Consider the following 20,732-nt stretch of genomic DNA (forward strand, 5'->3'; position numbering starts at 1 on the left):
TCTCCCAAAGCAAGGCAGCCTCCATGCCCCATCCCCTCCAGTTCAGAGCCTCTACCCAAGGCTTCCCTGTTATTTATTCCTTGTACTGCCCGGTCACTTTGCATGAACGAAGGCAGAAGGACACTGGATTTTTGTTTGAAAATATTTTTAGCAACGTTAGTGGTAGAGAAGATGCCCTCCAATATAATTTTGTTTTTCACCTTGCCATCTTTGTGAGAGGAAAGCAGATTCCAGGCCAGATCTGCTATTTGGGAGTATAATAATTGTCTAAAACAAACCTGGTTTTGTATGTACCAGCTCTTGTCCTTGGAGAATAAAAGTGTACAGCAATATCCTAGTGCCTAAGACTCCTCTTTTCTCTTTAGAACTTTTATCAACCTTCATAGTAACATCTTCCTAATTACTGTAAATTACCTGGCATTGGAAGCTTAACCTGCTGCATCTTAAGCCACAAACAAACAAACAAACACTCAAAAAGGCAATTACACTTTAAAACATAAAAGGAGACTCAGTAGGCAACTGCTTTTACCTCCACACCTATAATTATCGTTCTGATTACAGGGGAGTTCCGCCCTCCTTGAACTTTATCCCCTATCCACACTAAAGGGAAGTGTGGGTCAGTTGAACCCAGAAGGCTCCCTGGACCTTGCAGAAAAACGACTGGCAATCATGAAGTTGATTAAAGGCTCTGAGGAATTCTGAGGAATTCCTCTTATTACTGCTCTTCTTCAAGTTGCAGACTAGTATAATTATCTTTCTACAAGTTTTTACGCTACTTGGACACATTATTTGCATCACGATAATGTGATTTCAGCCTATTTTAGTCTCAGAGAGTGGTGATGAAATTTACTTAAAGCCACGTGTGGAAGCAAAATAATGGATCTAGACCTGTTAACATGCCCCACATTACAACTTGCAGAGGCCGGGCATCTGCATTATTCACTGATCTTCAACATCTACTGGGCTTCTGTGTGCCACACCTTGTACAGTCCTGGGGTGGGACAAGTTCCCTTCCCTCCATGGGCTCACACAGAACTGCAGTATAACACAGTGAGTGTTACAGTGGAGACTTGAACAGCGAGTGCTCTGGGAGCCCAGTGCCAGAGCAACCCACTCTGCTGGGGAAGTTGAAACGATGGGGAGATACACGTGTAAGTATATCCACCATGTACTAAAGTCTCACTCCTTTCATGCATGAGCCCTTGAATCCCAACCATGTTTTGAGGCAGAAAATATTTTTACTTTAACTTTATAGACAAGGAACCTGAGACCCTAAGATGTCAAATAAGTTGCCCCCAGTCACACGGCTTGTAAGCAGTAGAGCAGCGATTTGAACTGCTAGTTCAAGGATCTACAGTTCCTAGGCTCTGGTGAGCTCTTGATGGAGGGATGGGGTGAAGATGGGAATGGGGGTGGTGCAAATAGTATATTTGCTTCAACATGGGTGCTCAGCTTAACAATGCCTGGGAATGTAAGAAAAGAAGCATGTGAAAAGAGTTTCCGTGGTTTCAGCTTTTCCTCTTTTTAGGTCCCTTCAAATAAAATTTGCAAAAAAAAAAAAAAAAATTTGCAAAGGCGGGCTTGTGGAAAAGATATACAAATGACTGCTTAGTGGCATGTAAAGTCATTCGGAGCTCTGTGAAAGTTGGCTCATTTAGCTACTTCAAGTGCGCCCAACCTTTTTCAGAATGAATGTGTTTGAAGACAAAGCTTTATGTTACCCTGCTTCCTTTCCAAATTGATATTCCAATTATAACAAAATAACAAAACACCCCGGTGGTTTGAACTTAGTAAGCCTATGAGCAGGGGGTAACTGAAAATAGGAAACGGCTATGTATTTTAATTTTTTTAGGTACTCCCATGGCAGTACCCTGTAAACCGGCTCTACTCAAAAGCAAAATAAAGCCCAGAACCTGGGTACTCGGTACATCCCATCGTTGCTATATGCAGTTTGAACTGCCAGAACTCACAGCTTTAGACTGTTTACCCTGGTCTATATGAAAGGGAAGCAAAACCAAAACACGCCTCACCCGTACTCTGTAAGAATCCATGAATCTTAGGGCTGAAACGGATCTTAATGATCATTAAGCTTAATAGTTCTCAAGGGGGCACTGTGGAAATGTTTTTTTGGTTGTTGCCATGACTAGCAAGGGCTACGGGAAGTTAGTGAGCAGAGACCAGGCATACTAGATATTCTACAATCCTGGACAGTACCATACAGCGAAGAATTGACCCGCCAGATACTCACATTAAGTGAAAAACTAGTTCATCATTATATAAGCCTAGAACTAACACTATTTTACATATAAACAAAGTATTTTTACCCAGTTTCGATATAAATACACTGAATTCTCTAGGAATGTAACTACTGTATCAACTGAGGGAAGACTATTGTGTTTTGTTTCAAACATTACCAAGAATTCGGCATTTTGGAAAATAAGGTCACCAATGGCAACGTTGCTTACGGTACTTGAGTTGTGAAAACACACTTTTTCAGTTTGCATTTGTGACTGCACTAGGGAGATATCATCATTTAGTGTCCTTGTGTGGGAGCATCCACATAAAATACATCGCTTTATTATAACTGCTTTTATTCTCCAGTTAGGTCCTGTTTTTTGAAAGTGTGTGTTAAGTTTAGGTTATATTATCTATGATTTGTTATTTCAGTATGGTTAAAGGGTGCATTACAAAATACTCGTTATAAAAAGGAGTTGGGTCTTTCACAGGGTCATGTAGTCCAGCTCCTTTTATAGATGAGGAAATTGAGACCCAAAGCAGTTAAGCAACTTGCCCAGGACACAAGTGTTATATTATCTCCTTATCTCGTTAGAATTTCAGTTCCAATTTTAAAAATTGGAAAGGGAGAGAAGGTAAGTGGTAGATCACGTAATGAGAACTAGCTATCTGAATTCTGGCAACAGAAGATCCTTTAAGGGATGGTGGAAAACTCTGTATATTATTTCTGTCAGGCTGAGGGTCAGAGGAGAGGGGGGAAAACGATTTTAAGAACCACGTTTGTGAGGCCGCTCGCTTAAAGCCACGGATCCACTAGTCAACACTTCTTCTATTTAAGGTTCTGTAGAACCGAGGCTGGGACTAGGGGTCACTTCCTTAGGAGGGGATCAGAAGAAGGGGTTCCTCCGATGGCAAAAACCCATTTCCTCCCATTCCCCATCCACTGCGGTGGCCTGAGGGTCACCCCGAACCCAGGCCGATAATGCTGTAGACCTCCTTAGTCACGCCCAGATTGCGCCCAGCCGCAAACACCCCCGACTCCCTAGGAGAGCCGTTCTCCATCCCCAGGGTCCTCTGGCTTTGAGGGAGGCAGCACCACGCCGGTGGCCATCGGCCCTGAGCCGCTGGACGGCCCCGCAGGAGGAAACTACGGGCCTAATTCAGCGGTCGTACCGGCGAAGGGCTGGGGTCTCAGGAGGGTGCGCTACCACCCACTCTAGCTCAGCGCGTGACTGTTTCATTGTTTCCTCACCGCGGGGGGCGGGGACGCGCGCGCCAGAGCGCTCTCGCTTGGGGGGGGCGCGGGGTCAACGAGGTGTAGAGAACCTGAGGGGCTCTGGCTTTCCTAGGCGGTGCCCCCGCTGCCTAGGCAACCGCGCGGTAAAGCGTCTCACCACCTGCGCGCGCCGCCAGCTCCCCTCCACTCCTCTCCCCGCTCCCCTGGTCACCATCCCGCCCTCTTCCCTCCTCCTTCCTCTTTTTTCCCCTCCTCCTCTTCCCCCTCTTCCCGCCTCCTCCCTCCCTCTTTCCCCTCTCCTCCCCCGATTCCGAGCACTCTATTTAAAACCAGTTTCCTGCTCCACAAAATGGCCTCCGCGTGCGACACCTGCAGTCACGTGACCCGCCGCCCCCTGGGCTTTGGGTCTGTCGGCCTAACTCCGATTTCGGGGAGTCTGCCCGCGAAAACGCTAGGGCCAATTAGTTTGGAGAAATCTCACAACATCTCCAAGTCCGGGGGGCTGAGAGAGCGCTCCCAAGAAACAATGGAACAGCGAACGCTGGGGACGTTACGGAAAGAAAAAGGGAAAAGGCATGGATTAGATTTTAAGGTATCCCAGCTGGCGGAAAGCGGGAGGCGAGGAATTCTCGCGAGATCTCGAGACCTCCTAGACCTCGGCTAGGGTAATAGCGGAGGACAGGGGAAGTGGAACTCAAGCGAACTAGGACAGTATTTGGCGCTCTCAGTGCCAAGGTAGGACGACGAGCCGGGGACGCGACCGACTAGGAAATCCCGCGAGGTTAGGACTAAACGAGAGCGCAGTAGCTAGGCAGAAGTCGTAGCGGCGGCAGGAGTGTGGGTGTGAGAGGGAGGGCACACGTCTTACGTGCTGACGTAGCAGCCGTTCCAGCGGGTATATTAGATCCGTGGCCGCGCCGTGCGCCTTAGAGCCGCAGTTCTCCCGTGAGAGGGCCTTTGCGGTGAGCCAAACACATTAGCTCAGCAGCGGAAGACTCCGAGTTCTCGGTACTCTTCAGGGATGAGTCATGTGGCGGTGGAAAATGCGCTCGGGCTGGACCAGCAGGTGAGCCGCAGGGAGCCTACCAGGGTTGTTGCTGCATGAATTCCCTCCCCTGACCTAACATGGTTTGTGGCGCAGTGCTAGCTGGTATCCTCAGTTCGCATTTGCTGGGTCCCTCGGGCTGGCGAGTGTGAATGCCCCAGGGCTGTGGGGGAACGGGAAGGTGACAGGAATGCTAGTTGTGGTTGTCGCTGGGGCCCCTACTTGGCTCGCGGTATTGTCCCCGGCCCGAGCACAATGGCGGCTTTTGTGTGTGCGTGCGCAGGCGGGCGGAGGGGGAGGGGGCGCGCGCTCTCGCGGAGGCGCGCACGCGCGAACCTCGACTGACTGGTGACCCATGGGTGGGTGGGGGGAGGGTGGCGCGGCGCGGTGGTTCACGAATGGGGACCTTTCTGGTCCTGAGGGCTCTGGCTCTCGCAGCGTGCGCGGCTCGGATTCCGGTCAGAGAGCCGAGCGGCGTTGGCGCGCGCGCGTGTGTGTGTGTGTGTGTACGCGCGTGTGAGCGGGAGGAGGAACGCGGCCCTGGAATGTGGGAGGGGGCGGCGCGGGGGGTGGCCTTCGCGCGGGGTAATGGCGGCGGCCTCCTTTGTGTGGTGTCGGGTGGCTGGGCGGCGCTGCGGCCCACGAGCGGGAGAGGCCGGGCCGCCGAGGGCCCGGAAACGGGGATGGATGGGCATCATGTTCCTCCCGGGCTTCCTTCCGCAGGTCTTTTTCGCTCCAGCCCGGCTTCCGCAGGCCGGGAGCCACGGCCCGTGAGGCCGCGTTTCCGGAGTGGAAAGTTTTGTGACGCAGATTAGGGGGGGGAGGGGGGAGAGGGGGGAAGGGAGGGAGGGAGGGAAGAATGGGCCGCTGCGTCGCGGTGGCGCCGGGCTCTGGAGTTCGTGGTTGAAGGCGGTGGGGAGACGTCAGGGAGGTTTGCGGCCGCCCCGCTTCACATGCTCATCATAGTCACTGTGTGGCGATTTAGCCCAGGGCCGCGCGTCGTTTGGGGGGGGGGGGGGTGCCACGGAGTGTACGAGTGTCCTCAGGGTTAGGACACTTTGATGCGGGCGTTTGATTAGGGACTCGGCCAGGGGAAAAACACCCGGAATGTGGCTTGGGGAGAAATAAACAATTTTGTTGTTGACTTGTTGCTGCTTGTGGACTGAAATTTTGAAATAAGTCAGAGGCTCCGGGTCTGTCGTCTTAACCGGAACGCCCTTTTCTAAGGGTTTAGAGGTAGAGGAGGGGTTCTGGGCTGAGGTGGCAGGAAGTCTGCATCCCTCAGCAACAGTGGCAGCGCGCTTCAGAGAAGCTCTTCAGTGCGATGTTTGTAGCCTTTAAGTAAACTTATGCCTACCACGAGCTCCGAAATTCTGAAACGAAGTCGAGTGACGCAAATGAATTGTCAATAGACTTTAATGTAGTCGTGTGTAATAAGTTTTTAAGGACTTAACGACCTGTTTTGGGGGGAGCATTTTTTCCATTAATGAATCAGTTTGAATCCTCCAAATTGCTGACGCGTCATGTTAAATGGAGCAGAGACATAAAAAATCTGTTATCAAGAGCATAGGCTGTTCCCAGTTTTAACATTTACCATGTAGGTAGTGCTGTATTTAAGATTCTAGGTAGGAATGAAATTTGTAATCGAAGTAATTGGTAAAAGTATGCAGAGTCGTTAGAATTAAGCAGCAAGCTAATTCACAACTGAGAAAATTACAATAACGTAATCCTGACAGTTTACAGTAGCATTTAGCGTTTGCCAAGTGTAAAATTAATAACAAAACGTACGGCAACAAGTGCAAAAAGAAAGTTTGTTACTATTGTGCGTTAAAGTATCAGTCAATTGCTGAGATAACTAGTGCAGAGAAAACATGACAGCGTTTTTGCTGATAGAAATTAGGAAATGAGCTGCCTTACCATAACTCATTTTTTTTTCAAGGTTTAGCATCTGCTTCCAATTTTCAGTGCCTCCACTGATGATGCTTGCAATTTGACAGTATAACCTTGAGCTTTTAACAGAGGACTTAAACGTTATGGTATAGCGTATCACCTTTGCAAACAGGTGGCAATAGTGCTGTGACTGGGTACATTAAAAAAATGAAACTGCTTTTGGCACATACAGTTTTCCCCCTATTGCTTGTAAATAGTTTGTTATTGCAGAATGCGATGAAGATAGATCTCTTTTTTAGAATGTTGAGACTTTGAGCTACCCGTGTAAAGGGACGGGTAGACGTGGAGATAAAGGCAGTAAAATGTGTCCTACTCATTAGGGACACTAAATGCCAGTTGTGCCATTTATGTCCGAAGTGTTCTGAACTTAACTGTGAAAGTGGGAGAACAAGTAGGTACCTACTTCATAGGTTTGTGCTTAGTAGTGCTCAGTAAGTGGTGGTTATATTAATTTTTGTTCTGAAGCGTGCTACCCTAATTTAAAATATTTGTGCAGTATTTAGGGATAAAGGAACTATGACATGGTCGATAAAATTTTTGTTCTGACATTTTTCAGGTGTGCTTTGTAGGTTTAAAATAATTCCAAGTAGAAAGTTGGTGGCATTGAAAACATTTGTCTCCAAATGTTTGGAGCTAAAATGAATCCAATGACTATTTGACATTTTAAAATAATTTAAATTTCTTGAACTTTTACTATGGAAAACGTTACAGGGAAGATTCATTTTGAATGAATGAGTTAAATTTGGACCCAGTTTCTCCTGGATAGCACCACCATCTTGGTGTGGTACTTTCTGCAGTATATACAGTAGTACTGTAGTAAAGTATTTTGCATTTGCTTACAACTTAGTTGTCTTCGAAGCACATTCTTAGTCACATTCTCCTTAAGAGTTTCACATCCCCGGTGAGGCAGACAGGACAACTAGTGCTAGTAAATGCTAGAGAGCAAGACTAGTTTTCTCTTAGTGTAATATTTCTGCACATGGGCTGCTAACCAAAGTTTAATAACTCTTTTCTAGTTTGCTGGCCTAGACCTGAACTCTTCTGATAATCAGAGTGGAGGAAGTACCGCCAGCAGTAAGTAAAACATTTTATGGATTTACTGTGAATAATCAGGGCTTTTTAAAAAAAAATTATTTCATTGAAATACGGTTGATTTACAATGCTGTTACTTGAGTATTAGAGCTTTAATACCTTAATATTTCGTTGGATTTGTTTAAAATTTAAGAATTTCCCTGCCAATCTTTACTGTGTAAAGAATTAGGTGGGTAGCATTGTGGGGGGGTTTGGGGAGGGTTGTTTTGTTTTGTTTTGGCCGCGCTGCGCAGCATGCAGGATCTTAGTTTCCTGACCAGGGGTGGAACCCATGCCTCTTGCAGTGGAAGTCCTGTGTTGTGGTCTTTTGATAACAAAACAGAGTAGTTTTCTTGAATGAAAACAATCATTAAGGACCTTATACAAAACACAAATTATCTCTAGAAGGGTTTGATTATGTCCATTATGAATCCTGAGCCCAGCTTAAAGGTGATGGGAATGTGTATATCACTATTAGAGTGAATCTACCAGAATTAAACTGAATAAAGGGAACATTCACATTCATCAGCTACAGCTATCCCTTTCCCATGAAGAACATGAGACTTAATAATAGAACAAGGCTAGGACTTCCCTGGTGGCCCAGTGGTTGACTCCCTGCTCCCAGTGCAGGGGGCCTGGGTTCGATCCCTGGTCAGGGAACTAGATCCTGCATGCCACAACTAAAGATCCCGCATGCTGTAACTAAGACCTGGTGAGGCCAAATAAATATTTTTTTAAAAAATAATAGAACGAGGCCATAATGAATCTTGGGGTGGTGGTTAGGATTTTAAATGCTGAATTGTTGTATTCTGTTGAAAAGAAGTTAGATATAGAAGTTTTATTTAATTTTTTTTTCCTTAAAAGGGTTTCTTGGATACTTGGTAGAGATTAGTATTAAGGTGTATGGGATCTTGGTGGTTTATTATTGGCAATAGACCTGCTTCAGCTCAGGTCTCTTCCCACCCTATTAACCAAAAAGAAAAAATGTGTATCGGCTGTATGTAAGGTCTGAAAGCACCATTTCTTCAAGCTCTCTTTGTTGCATAGTAAAGGGCATGTCTTCATTTTTAGGCAAGAAGGGCCTCACTGGGCACAGTTACTTGGTATTTGTTTTAAATTTCACTTTATTTGGCATGCTAAGAATCATTTAGGACTTAACCGTTCTAATAGAGATCTTTAATAATTCAACCCAGAAGTGAAAAAGTTAAATTGCAGATTAAAGCAAGTTGTCTTTACTTGGTGGGTATATACATTATTTGCTTTTGATTCTCATCCATTGTCTAGGCTGTATTCTTGTGCATACAGAAAAACAGTTGACTTCCCTTAAACTCTGCAGGTCTCGAATTAAAATTCAGTTCCTTGAAATCATTCTCCCTCTTGCAACTTTCCCATGTTACATATGTATTCTGTGTCTTGGAACTTAACCAGGGTAGAAACAAAAAAGCCTTTTAGTGGCTAGTTACACGTTTATTACTTTTAGGTTGTTACAGTAGCACTTTTGCTACATGTTAGATAATTTATTAATGTTTGTTACGTTGTTGTAGTAATACTTAACGGTGTAACTCTTTTGTTAGTTTGTAACAATTCTCTGAAATCATAGCAGGCCTTTTAAAATATTGTATTAAATTAACCACTAGTGACAAGTTAAATTTATGTATTTGTAGATTTCAACTATTAGGTTCCAAGTCAAACCTGTTCTCCTTTCCCTTTTAAAATTCTACTTATTAAAGCAATAACCCATTTAAAATAAAAGTAAATTTATTTTTATTTATTTATTTTTTGCGATACGCGGACCTCCCACTGCCGCGGCCTCTCCGGTTGCAGAGCACAGGCTCCGGACGTGCAGGTCCAGCAGCCATGGCTCACGGGCCTAGCCGCTCCGCGGCATGTGGGATCCCCCGGACTGGGGCACGAACCCGTGTCCCCTGCACCGGCAGACAGACTCTCAACCACTGCGCCACCAGGGAAGCCTTAAAAGTAGCTTGTTTTTTTCCCCACTTCAATTTCCAACTACATAGTCAGACTGGAGGACTATAGATTTAAAAAATTTCTTTCCAGGACTGTTTTTTAATAGCACAAATTTTGGCCAGAAAGCTTTAACTTAAAGTTTTATGGAATATGAAGTTTTAACTTTGTTAATTTCTTTTAGAAGGGCGCTATATTCCTCCTCACTTAAGGAACAGAGAAGCTACTAAAGGTAAGTTCTTTGAACAACTTGGTATACTTAATTCATGCTGCATTTAGAAGTTGGAACCTAGGGAAAATGAGACACCTGGAGAAGTCTGTAAACATTGTGCTCCACCTGCTACTGGCAGAACTGTTTCAGGTATTAGGGTTTACTCATTTTGGAAAAACTCATCTAATGTCAGACAGTGGAAAACTGCATTTCCTATGTCAAACTCTTCTGAGGCCAAGGGCATGGTTTTGTACGATTTCACTAGTCTTGTGCTTAACCTGTGTTTGTAATCATTCACAGCATGATTTCAATTTGAAAAAGGTGATTGGGCACCCATTACTGTGTAAACCAAACTGCTGCATAGTGATGACAACCCAGTTATTTCTGTCTTACAGAGGTGCCAAAATGAAGATGGGGTTATTGGGGAATAGTTAACAAGCATTGGGCACGCTCCCAATAGATGGGAGTGATTCTCTGGCTTCATCTCCTTGCCTTAACCGCTTCATTTGAAAGGTCTTATCTAAAAGGTATCACAATGGCTGGTCTTTTCCCGTTAACTTTGTAAATAAGTGACAGAGAACTAGTAGATGGCTCGTATTATGGGACAATTGTTTGGGTGCTGTGTATTCCATAAAATAGGTGATCTGAGATTTGGAGGAAAAGGGGAAGGTCAGGAAAACAAGGTCAAGAAGAGGGAAGGTACTGGATAAAGAAGGCAGGATTGGAAGGGTGGAGAGTCCACAGAAGCACATGGTTTGCTGTCGTTTCTCCATATCCATATGCAGTCCGTGTTAGCTTCACTGTCCCTGGCAATACATGGAATATAAAATCTGTATTATAATTTCTTAGCTATCATATCATTGTTTTTATTTACTGTAGAGTCTTAATCGTCATGGGTTCTCATTCCTTAGAATGCACTAGCTGAAATTGACTCCCATGTATATTTAGTGCTTTTCTCCCTTTGTTGCAATGACAGGAATCAAAGCAGGGGGAGAGGCGGTATCATATAGGAGTTAGAGCTGAAAGAGATCTTAGAAATCTAATTCAGCTCTTTATTGGTAGCCAAGACTGTTGATCACCTGGCTGGTAGAGGCAGGAGGTGGAAGGAAAGTAGCTTAACTTACAAACTATATCTCTGACTGTTTAATAAAGTGTCACTGAAGCTAGTTAAACCCTCTACTTGTCTTTAAACTGTCTACCTGTTGGGATAATTTACACCTTTGTCATCCCCTCTTACTGAATGTTTATAGCTGTACCCTAGGAACCTGTCTACACTGAGTTGTGTAGGGATGAGGATTTTCCTTTTTTCTATTATATTCCTAATTCTCATCTGGTAGTATGTACTTCATGAGAACAGAGCACTGTTCTTAAAACTTTTTACTATTGAAACTAAGAAATACTGTATTAAACCAAGTAAACTGACATTCTTAATGTTTTAAATGAATGTCACTTCTAAGAGACATTGAAATAATGGTAACTCCTAGTAAACTCACCTATAAAATGAATGGAAGTTAAATTGTGATGGTTATGTAACAATACCGTAAAAATTGTGTTACAGGCAAAGCTATTGACCTTTTAGAAGTGGTATTCATTCAGAACATTTTCAGACTGTCAATTGCTTTGGTTAGTGCACAGTATATTCTAGTGCCGTGGTAGGAATATTTCCATTGTCCCTCTGGTCCAGAGATGGGATAGTCAGTGGAGGGTTTCAGATTCGGAAACATGTTTTAAAGTGTTGTCACTTTCTAAATAATATAATAAAATGGGTTTGCGTTTTTTTTCTTTTGAAGGATTCTATGATAAAGACAGTTCAGGGTGGAGTTCTAGTAAAGATAAGGATGCATACAGCAGTTTTGGTTGCCGTAGTGATTCAAGAGGGAAGTCTAGTTTCTTCAGTGATCGTGGAAGTGGATCAAGGGGAAGGTGAGTGATCTCTTATTTTCTTGCCTTTTTTACGTGTACAATACAGCAATTTAGAAATTGGTCTTTAATTTGTACTCTGACCATTAAGCATGATATTTTTCCCCTTAGTAGACCACCTACTTGGATGTTAAGTATTGTCTGTTTAATCGTATTTATGTATTTTTTTAACTGTAAGAGGTCTACTAAATTGAACTTGTTATTCAAGAATTAGATTAGAAGAACTTTCCTTTTGGCATAATGAAATCAGTTGTTTTTATATTTCTCTAGTTTTACATATTCTACTTAAAAGAGTTTTAGTGAATGGCCTAATTTGGTTGACATTTTCATGGATATTCTATATGACAATTTTTAAACACCTTATATTTTTGATTACACAAGTGTGGTGAACTGACCTCATGCGCCTAATAGCTGTGGTTAGTCCTCTGTGTCCTGATTTTTCGAAAACAGGCCTAAAACTAAAAACATCTTAATTCAGGTAAGGATTATTTTCTACCTTTTTATCCAAAGTTTGTCACACAGGTGAATTGTCCTTTAAGTAGCATCCTGATATAACTGGGACAATTGATATTTGGTGTGATACTTTCCTCTTTTCCCTACCACTAGAAATATTTGGATGAGAATATTTAAAGGTGTAAGTTATATGCTGGTTTCATGTGTATAAGACTGATTCTCCCCCCCCCGCCCCTCCCAAGCGTAGTTTGTTTTTATTGAACTATAGTTGATCTATAATACTCTGTTAGTTTCAGGTATAAAGACGTGATTCAATTTCAACATGTATGAGGCCTGTGTAGGCTGTGTAATAAGAATAAGGAAGAATACTGAATTTAGAAAATAAAGTTATGTAAATGATACAATCTGGTTAGAGGACCTCATTTGTCAAGTAAGAGTAAGCCTGAACTGGATTGTTGACATCCTTGAAATCAGCCATAATGAACTTCTCTTTAGGCACAGTTCTAGAGTAGTGGTAGGAATCTGATAATGGTTAAATGATAAGATTCTGATTAATTGGTTGTGCTGTTCAGGTTTGATGATCGTGGACGAGGTGACTATGACAGCATTGGCAGCCGTGGTGAGAGAGGTGGCTTTGGAAAATATGAACGTGGTGGAAACAGTCGCTGGTGTGACAAATCAGATGAAGATGATTGGTCAAAACCACTCCCGCCAAGTGAACGCTTGGAACAGTAAGTTTTTGAAATGTATGTTAATTGTGATGAAGCCTTATTGGCTACTATAACAAATAAACTTATAGATCTTCTGATTGCAGAGAACTTTTTTCTGGAGGCAACACCGGGATTAACTTTGAAAAATACGATGACATTCCAGTTGAGGCAACAGGCAACAACTGTCCTCCACACATTGAAAGTGTAAGTATTTTTGCTTGACAGCAAAATACTTTAAGACAGAGGGAAGTGTAAGTATTTTCACAGCACATCAAGATGAGATGGGCTTCCTAAAGGCCTATATAGACCATGCCTGCGTTGTGTTAACAATCTTTTAAAGTTACTCTAAAAGCCTGCCTCGTTGGTTTGTGGAAAGGGGGAGATTGAGTTCAATGTTACCATTACTAATATTTGAAATAGAAAATGGGTCAGACATGGGAGGAACTGAAAACTTTTCCAGTGTAGGTTAAGCTTAGGGGGTGTTGTTGTTTTTTTCCCCCCTCCCCCTCAAAATGTAACACGATAACTTTTATTTAAAGCAGCTGTAAACTAAAGTACAAGTTGGTTGATAGGGTTTTTTCCCCCATTGCATTTGTATAAAGCAAAATGGCTCCAGGTCGTATTTCTACCTATTTAACCCTGATGTATTTCTTGACAGTTCAGTGATCTTGAGATGGGAGAAATTATTATGGGAAACATTGAGCTTACTCGCTACACTCGTCCAACTCCAGTGCAAAAGCATGCTATTCCTATTATCAAAGAGAAGAGAGACTTGATGGCTTGTGCCCAAACAGGTAAGCAGACTTGATAAAGTAAAAAGTTGTCCAGAATACCTTAACTCTGCTTGCTCTCATAAAACCAATACCAAAAAAATACGCATGGAGTATCTAAGTTTCACGAGGAAGCTTGAGTCCTGTTTGTAGCCTGACTGGTATACTTTGATATAGATAAGGAGTAGCTGGATGGTATCTCTTTTGTCTTAGCCCTTTGGATCCTGTGTTACCTCTAGTGTTTCCATTAGGGTGTCTTGGGGATAGCCTATAGAAAGTCATGACCCTGATATTGGTGCAACAGGGATAGGTTATTGTGATTGCGGTGGTGGGAAAGTTAGCACTATATAACATTATTGTATCTGGGATAAGAAGGATAAGATTAGAGAATAGCTTGTGATCCTTGGGAATGTGGCCAAGGGAAGGGTCCTTAACCTCCCATCTTTCGGGAATGGGGATAGTTACAGCCTCTCAGTTGAGAACAGGCTTTATTATATCTGTGTGAGTTTGGCCAGTTTGAAAGAGAGATAAGATTCTCCCAATAAAAATATATGGCACTTGAATAATTTGGTATCTTTCTTTCCCTATGGAAGGGTGAGAATGTCATCCTTTATACGTTATCAGTATTACAGTACCTACAAGGAAGTGTTAGAAATTGAAATTGACACCAGTTTTGAGACAGAATTCCTGCTCTCTTTGCACAAATGGGAAGAAGTGAATACTAACCAGTACATTGTGAGTGACCAGAGTTTGGTATACATTTTCTGTAAATGAACAAAATATTTTTTTGGATTATGGACCATGTGGTCTCTGCAACTATTCAGCTCTGCTGTTGTATGAAGGCAGCCATAGATGATATGTCAAATTATTGGTCACAGGTATATTCCAATAAAGCTTTATTTACAAGGATATAGGTTGGGCCTTAGTTTGTTAACTCCTATTACAGATTGATCAAAGTCGTCACTTGGTATTTTTTAAATTAGCTATTAATTTTTAGAAAATTAATTTGGGAATAAAGTAAAATTGCTAATTAAGTTGTTGGGCAGTTAAAAAAGTCATCTACCAATATATATTCAAAAATAATAAGCAGGTTTTTCTGTGGTTAAATGAATATGTTTTCTTTTAAACAGGGTCTGGAAAAACTGCAGCATTTCTCTTGCCCATCTTGAGTCAGATTTATTCTGATGGTCCAGGCGAGGCTTTGAGGGCCATGAAGGTAAATATTTCTATATAAAATGGGAAATGATTGTAGAACCTTGTAGGTAGCTGTTGAGAAACCTTTCTAAATGACAGTAAGACTTGTATTCTAACCTATATAATTAGAAACAGTTTTTACGTATAATCAGTGAATGACAGAAGGGAATTATGTGTAATGGACCTTCAAAAAAGGATGTTAAGAGTTTAACTTATAAATTATTTCTTAGGAAAATGGAAGGTATGGGCGCCGCAAACAATACCCAATCTCCTTGGTGTTAGCACCAACTAGAGAATTGGCTGTACAGATCTATGAGGAAGCCAGGAAAGTAAGTATGCATTTCAGAGATTATCGGCTTTCTCATTGATTCTGATGCAGTGTTTTATGACCACGTAAAAATCTTGGCCTTAAAGTTGATAAAATTTCTTTGCTTACAGTTTTCATACCGATCTAGAGTTCGTCCTTGCGTGGTTTATGGTGGTGCTGATATTGGTCAGCAAATTCGAGACTTAGAACGTGGATGTCACTTGTTAGTAGCCACTCCAGGACGTCTAGTGGATATGATGGAAAGAGGGAAGATTGGATTAGACTTCTGCAAGTATGTTAATTTTTAAATGTGTGGAATGCATTAATTTAAAAAATTACTGGCCATTAGTTTTCTGGAACTTGTCCATAAATTTTAAGATGGAGAAGAGATTTATTTTAGTCTTCCAGCTTTTCCAAAAAGTTTGCTCTTTGTAATTTTAATGTTGAAAAATCAGTGACATTTTAGTAGTCTGAGAATGACCAGACTTTGGGACCAGAGTCAAGTATAAGAGCTAATTTGGGTGTGTACTATCTTGGACCATTTATTTAGTGGCAAAGATCCTGTGCTCTGTCTCACGTACATGGGTCAAATTGTGTGGTGTGAGGAATTTAACTACCTGAATGAGTAATTAATTGTGCTTATAGAAACAGCTATATTAAAACTATCTTTTCTCCTCTAATTCTAAACTGGATTTTTTTTTTCATGGCAGATACTTGGTGTTAGATGAAGCTGATCGGATGTTGGATATGGGGTTTGAGCCTCAAATACGTAGAATCGTTGAACAAGATACTATGCCACCAAAGGGAGTTCGCCACACTATGATGTTTAGTGCTACCTTCCCGAAGGAAATACAGGTATTGTTTGATGCTGCAAATCTTATTTACTTAGGAATTTGTTTATCTCAATAGATAATAAAATATTTTTTTTTCTTTCAGATGCTTGCTCGTGATTTCTTGGATGAGTATATCTTTCTGGCCGTAGGAAGAGTTGGCTCTACCTCTGAGAACATCACACAGAAAGTAGTCTGGGTGGAAGAGTCAGACAAACGGTCATTTCTGCTTGACCTTCTAAATGCAACAGGTATAATTTTAGCATCACTCTGGTGGCTTAGGTAATAAATCCATTTGGATCACCTTTATTGCTTTTCCTCGTCATCCAAAACATTCTCTTGAAAACGGTCTATTTTAATTGCCTCTATTTGCAAGTTTACTAAGTGCAAAGAGAACCAAGCCACTCTTAGTGACAGAAACCTTGTAATATTTTACTTTAGGCAAAGATTCACTGACCTTAGTGTTTGTGGAGACCAAAAAGGGTGCAGATTCTCTAGAGGATTTCTTGTACCATGAAGGATATGCCTGTACGAGTATCCATGGAGACCGATCTCAGAGAGATAGAGAAGAGGCTCTTCACCAGTTCCGCTCAGGAAAAAGCCCGATTCTAGTGGCTACAGCAGTACGTATAATATAATCTTATTTTCAAGGTCGCTATGTTCAACTATTTGCTTTCTTTTAAATGGACCATATGTAACAGAAGTTATTTTCTAGGTAGCAGCAAGAGGACTGGACATTTCAAATGTGAAACATGTTATCAATTTTGATTTGCCCAGTGATATTGAAGAATATGTACATCGCATTGGCCGTACAGGACGTGTAGGAAACCTTGGTAAGTGTGTGATTACTTGATGGTGTGGTGGTTTCTGGTTTTCAGTGTGATTCTTGCAGCAAAGAACTTTCAGGATCTTATTAGAAGAACTCCTATTTTCAAGGAATGCGATTAAGATATATCTTAGCAGAAGTGGCAGGAAACGTCAGGGTTTGTTCAAAGAACTTTGAGTTGGTTAAATAGCAAATAGTTACCTCTTTTTTTAGTATTCTACTTAATACTCTAGTATGAAAGTAATATTGTGCTACTTTATGGAAGACCTTAATTTATGTACTTTTTGGAACTGTTTTAGGCCTTGCCACCTCATTCTTTAATGAGAGGAACGTAAATATTACCAAGGATTTGTTGGATCTTCTTGTTGAAGCTAAACAAGAAGTGCCATCTTGGTTAGAAAACATGGCTTATGAACATCACTACAAGGGTAGCAGTCGTGGACGATCCAAAAGGTGAGTTACAGATGGTGTATAATGATGGGGATGGGTGCTATGTCCAAGGTTAAGTTTTCAAGGTTATTTAAGTGACATTAAGTTGATGTGAGCCTTTTCATAGCTAAGGCCTTTTAAAAATCACTATTAGGGAAGATAGGGCTGGATGGAATTGTTTGAATTAGAAAATCAGAAATTGGTCATTGGGAAGTTTTAACAAGATTTGGGTTATGTGGTCGAAATTTCATCTTTATGTGAACTAACACATTTTGTCCTTGTAGTAGTAGATTCAGTGGAGGATTTGGTGCCAGAGACTATCGACAGAGTAGTGGTGCCAGCAGTTCCAGCTTCAGCAGCAGCCGCGCCAGCAGCAGCCGCAGTGGTGGAGGCGGCCATGGCAGCAGCAGAGGGTTTGGTGGAGGTAATGTTTATTTTTAACCTCATATCTTTGGGAAGGGTTTTTTTTCTTTTCCATCTTTTTCAAAGCATAATTAAAAATATTGGGAAGTTCGGCCCTGTAGTTTGCTTTCTATAATTTTACATCAAAATACTTAAAGAAGGGAAAGATTGTATTAAACAGTGGATGACTTAATTAATTTTTCTCTTTTTTAAATCTTTCATTAGGTGGCTATGGAGGCTTTTACAACAGTGATGGATATGGAGGAAATTATAACTCCCAGGGGGTTGACTGGTGGGGTAACTGAACCTGCTTTGCAGTAGGTCACCCTGCCAAACAAGCTAATATGGAAACCACATGTAACTTAGCCAGACTATACCTTGTGTAGCTTCAAGAACTCGCAGTACATTACCAGCTGTGATTCTCCACTGAAATTTTTTTTTTAAGGGAGCTCAAGGTCACATGAAGAGTTGAAAGGAACAATCAGCAGCCCTGTTCAGAAGGTGGTTTGAAGACTTCATTGCTGTAGTTTGGATTAACTCCCCTCCCAACCCCCATCCCAAACTGCATTTATAATTTTGTGACTGAGGATCATTTGTTTGTTAATGTACTGTGCCTTTAACTTTAGACAACTTTTTATTTTGATGTCCTGTTGGCTCAGTAATGCTCAAGATACCAATTGTTTTGACAAAATAAATTTACTGAACTTGGGCTAAAATCAAACCTTGGCACACAGGTGTGATACAACTTAACAGGAATCATCGATTCATCCATAAATATTATAAGGAAAAAACTTATGCGGTAGCCTGCATTAGGGCTTTTTGATACTTGCAGATTGGGGGAAACAAACAACAAACGTCTTGAAGCATATTAATGGAATTAGTTTCTAATGTGGCAAACTGTATTAAGTTAAAGTTCTGATTTGCTCACTCTATCCTGGATAGGTATTTAGAACCTGATAGTCTTTAAACAAGCCATTCCAGTCATGATGAGGTGATGTATGAATACATGCATACATTCAAAGCACTGTTTTCAAAGTTAATGCAAGTAAATACAGCAATTCCTCTTTCAATGTTTAGGCAGATCATTAATTATGAGCTAGCCAGATGTGGGCATACTATTACAGGGAAAGTATAAAGGTCTGATAACTTGAGATAGGTTTTTAGGAGAATTCATCTACTTAGACTTTATAAATGCCTGCCATAAGTGAAATTGAAATGGTAGAATGGCTGACCACAGCAATGACCAGCCCTCATTTAGGGCCCTGGATGATTTTTGGTCTAATAACGCATGCTAGTGTTGATGTTTTTTGGTCAAGAGGGTATGAACAGGAAGAATTAATGCAGCAGGCTTTATTTTAAATGCCGATTTACATTACTCTGTTCAAGCTGCGTTGAGATGTTAAACTGGCTTACTATAGACTTTGTAAAAATGGCTCCAGAAGAGTAACAAACTGAAATCTTTTGAGATCACACAGGTTGGAAATATGTACATAACTGCACAAGGTGTCAATTCTGCTATACAGTGCAGTTTTAGTCAGTTTTAGTTGCATAGGTTTCCATTGTATTTATAGTCTGTTTATGCTAAATCTGGCCAAAGATGAGCATTGTCCACCACTAAAATGCCTCTGCCACTTTGAATTCTGTGCTAATTTTGTGGCCAGAATGCGGTGATCAAAACGCTCAATCTTTTTACAGTGGCATAGGAAGATGGCAAAAATTTCCTAAAGTGCAATAGATTTTCAAGTGTATTGTGCCTTGTTCTAAAACTTTTATTAAGTAGGTGCACTTGACAGTATTGAGGTCATTTGTTATGGTGCTATTTCAATTAGTCTAGGTTTAGGCCCTTGTACATTTTGCCCATAACTTTTTACAAAGTACTTCTTTTATTGCACATTCAGAGAATTTTATATATATGTCTTGTGTGCGTGTCCTTAAACTTCCAATCTTATTTTGTCTCTTGGAGATTGTTGAACGCAGCTTGTCTAGGAAGGGGATGGGACTAGATTCTAAAATTTATTTGGGACCATGGGAATGATAGTTGGGAAGAAAACTATTTGCACACGACAGATTTCTAGATACTTTTTGCTGCTAGTTTTATGTAATATTTATTGAACATTTTGACAAATATTTATTTTTGTAAGCCTAAAAGTGATTCTTTGAAAGTTTAAAGAAACTTGACCAAAAGACAGTACAAAAACACTGGCACTTGAATGTTGAATGTCACCGTATGCGTGAAATTATATATTTCGGGGTAGTGTGAGCTTTTAATGTTAAGTCATAATAAACTCTTAAGTCAAATTAAGCAGACCCGGCATTGGCAGTGTAGCCATAACTTTCTGATGTTAGTAAAAATAAAATTGGCGACTTTAAATTAAATCATGCCAAGGTTTTGATACACTTGTCTTAAGATATTAATGAAACACTTCAAAACACTGATACGAAGTGTCCAGATTCTCAGATATTGTGTGAGTTTTGTTTCGTTGTGTGTATTTTTTTTTTTCAGTGAATGTCTGGCTCATTGCAATCCTCAAACATGTGGTTATCTTTGTTGTATTGGCATAATCAGTGACTTGTACATTCAGCGTTAGCATTTGAGCAAGTTTTATCAGCAAGCAATATTTTCAGTTAATAAATAAGGTTTCAAAAATCACATGAGTGGATTTAAACTTGCTGAATGTGAAGATTGAACCTCAAGTCACTGTAGCTTTAGTAATTGCTTATTGTATTAGTTTAGATGCTAGCACTGCATGTGCTGTGCATATTCTGATTTTATTAAAATAAAAAGTTGAACTGCACAGTCTCCTTTGTTGTTGTCAATTGTGGTTTATTATTAGAGGTGAAAATAAAGTTGTGCTCTTGCCTGAATAGTTGTAAGATGTAATTTTTTTGGGTTGCCATCCAGTGCTGATTTTGAAGTGCCTCTTGGATACAGAATTACTCTGGTGCAATTTTAATAAATGATGAAGATGGTGTGTGTTTGGAGTACAGTGAAAAAAGGATTTTTGTAATAGAAATCCAAAAGGTCCTCACTGATTATAGGTTGAAATTTATGGGGGGGGGAAATCTCTGTTCTTGGAAGCACTTGATCCAAAGGATGGTTGAACAGTGGAAAAATGAATTGGGTAAAAATCAAATGTATTAGTAATCTGACAAGTGTAAGTACTTAGTGATAATGTA

The 20,732-nt window shown here is 41.1% G+C and overlaps 1 protein-coding gene across 6 annotated transcripts; it reads left to right on the forward strand.

Annotated features, from left to right (window-relative positions):
- Nucleotides 1–4,039: 4,039 nt before the first annotated feature.
- On the forward strand, nucleotides 4,040–20,360 carry DDX3X (DEAD-box helicase 3 X-linked). Of its 6 annotated transcripts, none has more exons than XM_027091450.1 (17): nucleotides 4,040–4,538; nucleotides 7,484–7,541; nucleotides 9,688–9,735; nucleotides 11,505–11,637; nucleotides 12,660–12,818; nucleotides 12,902–13,001; nucleotides 13,456–13,591; nucleotides 14,698–14,783; nucleotides 14,992–15,090; nucleotides 15,200–15,360; nucleotides 15,779–15,923; nucleotides 16,005–16,149; nucleotides 16,340–16,521; nucleotides 16,614–16,731; nucleotides 17,024–17,177; nucleotides 17,438–17,577; nucleotides 17,781–20,360. In XM_027091450.1, the coding sequence occupies exons 1-17, from the start codon at nucleotides 4,494–4,496 to the stop codon at nucleotides 17,858–17,860; spliced, it is 1,989 nt and encodes a 662-aa protein (XP_026947251.1). In that variant the 5' UTR covers nucleotides 4,040–4,493; the 3' UTR covers nucleotides 17,861–20,360. The 6 variants fall into 6 exon arrangements, with proteins under 6 accessions (XP_026947251.1, XP_026947249.1, XP_026947250.1 ...); XM_027091448.1 differs by having other exon boundaries at nucleotides 4,402–4,538; nucleotides 12,887–13,001; nucleotides 17,441–17,577; XM_027091449.1 differs by having other exon boundaries at nucleotides 4,402–4,538; nucleotides 12,887–13,001; nucleotides 17,444–17,577.
- Nucleotides 20,361–20,732: the final 372 nt, after the last annotated feature.

This window comes from Aethalodelphis obliquidens, unplaced genomic scaffold (assembly GCF_003676395.1).
Source record: "Aethalodelphis obliquidens isolate GAN/ISIS:26980383/991018 unplaced genomic scaffold, ASM367639v1 scaffold71, whole genome shotgun sequence".
Classification (NCBI taxonomy): domain Eukaryota; kingdom Metazoa; phylum Chordata; class Mammalia; order Artiodactyla; family Delphinidae; genus Aethalodelphis; species Aethalodelphis obliquidens.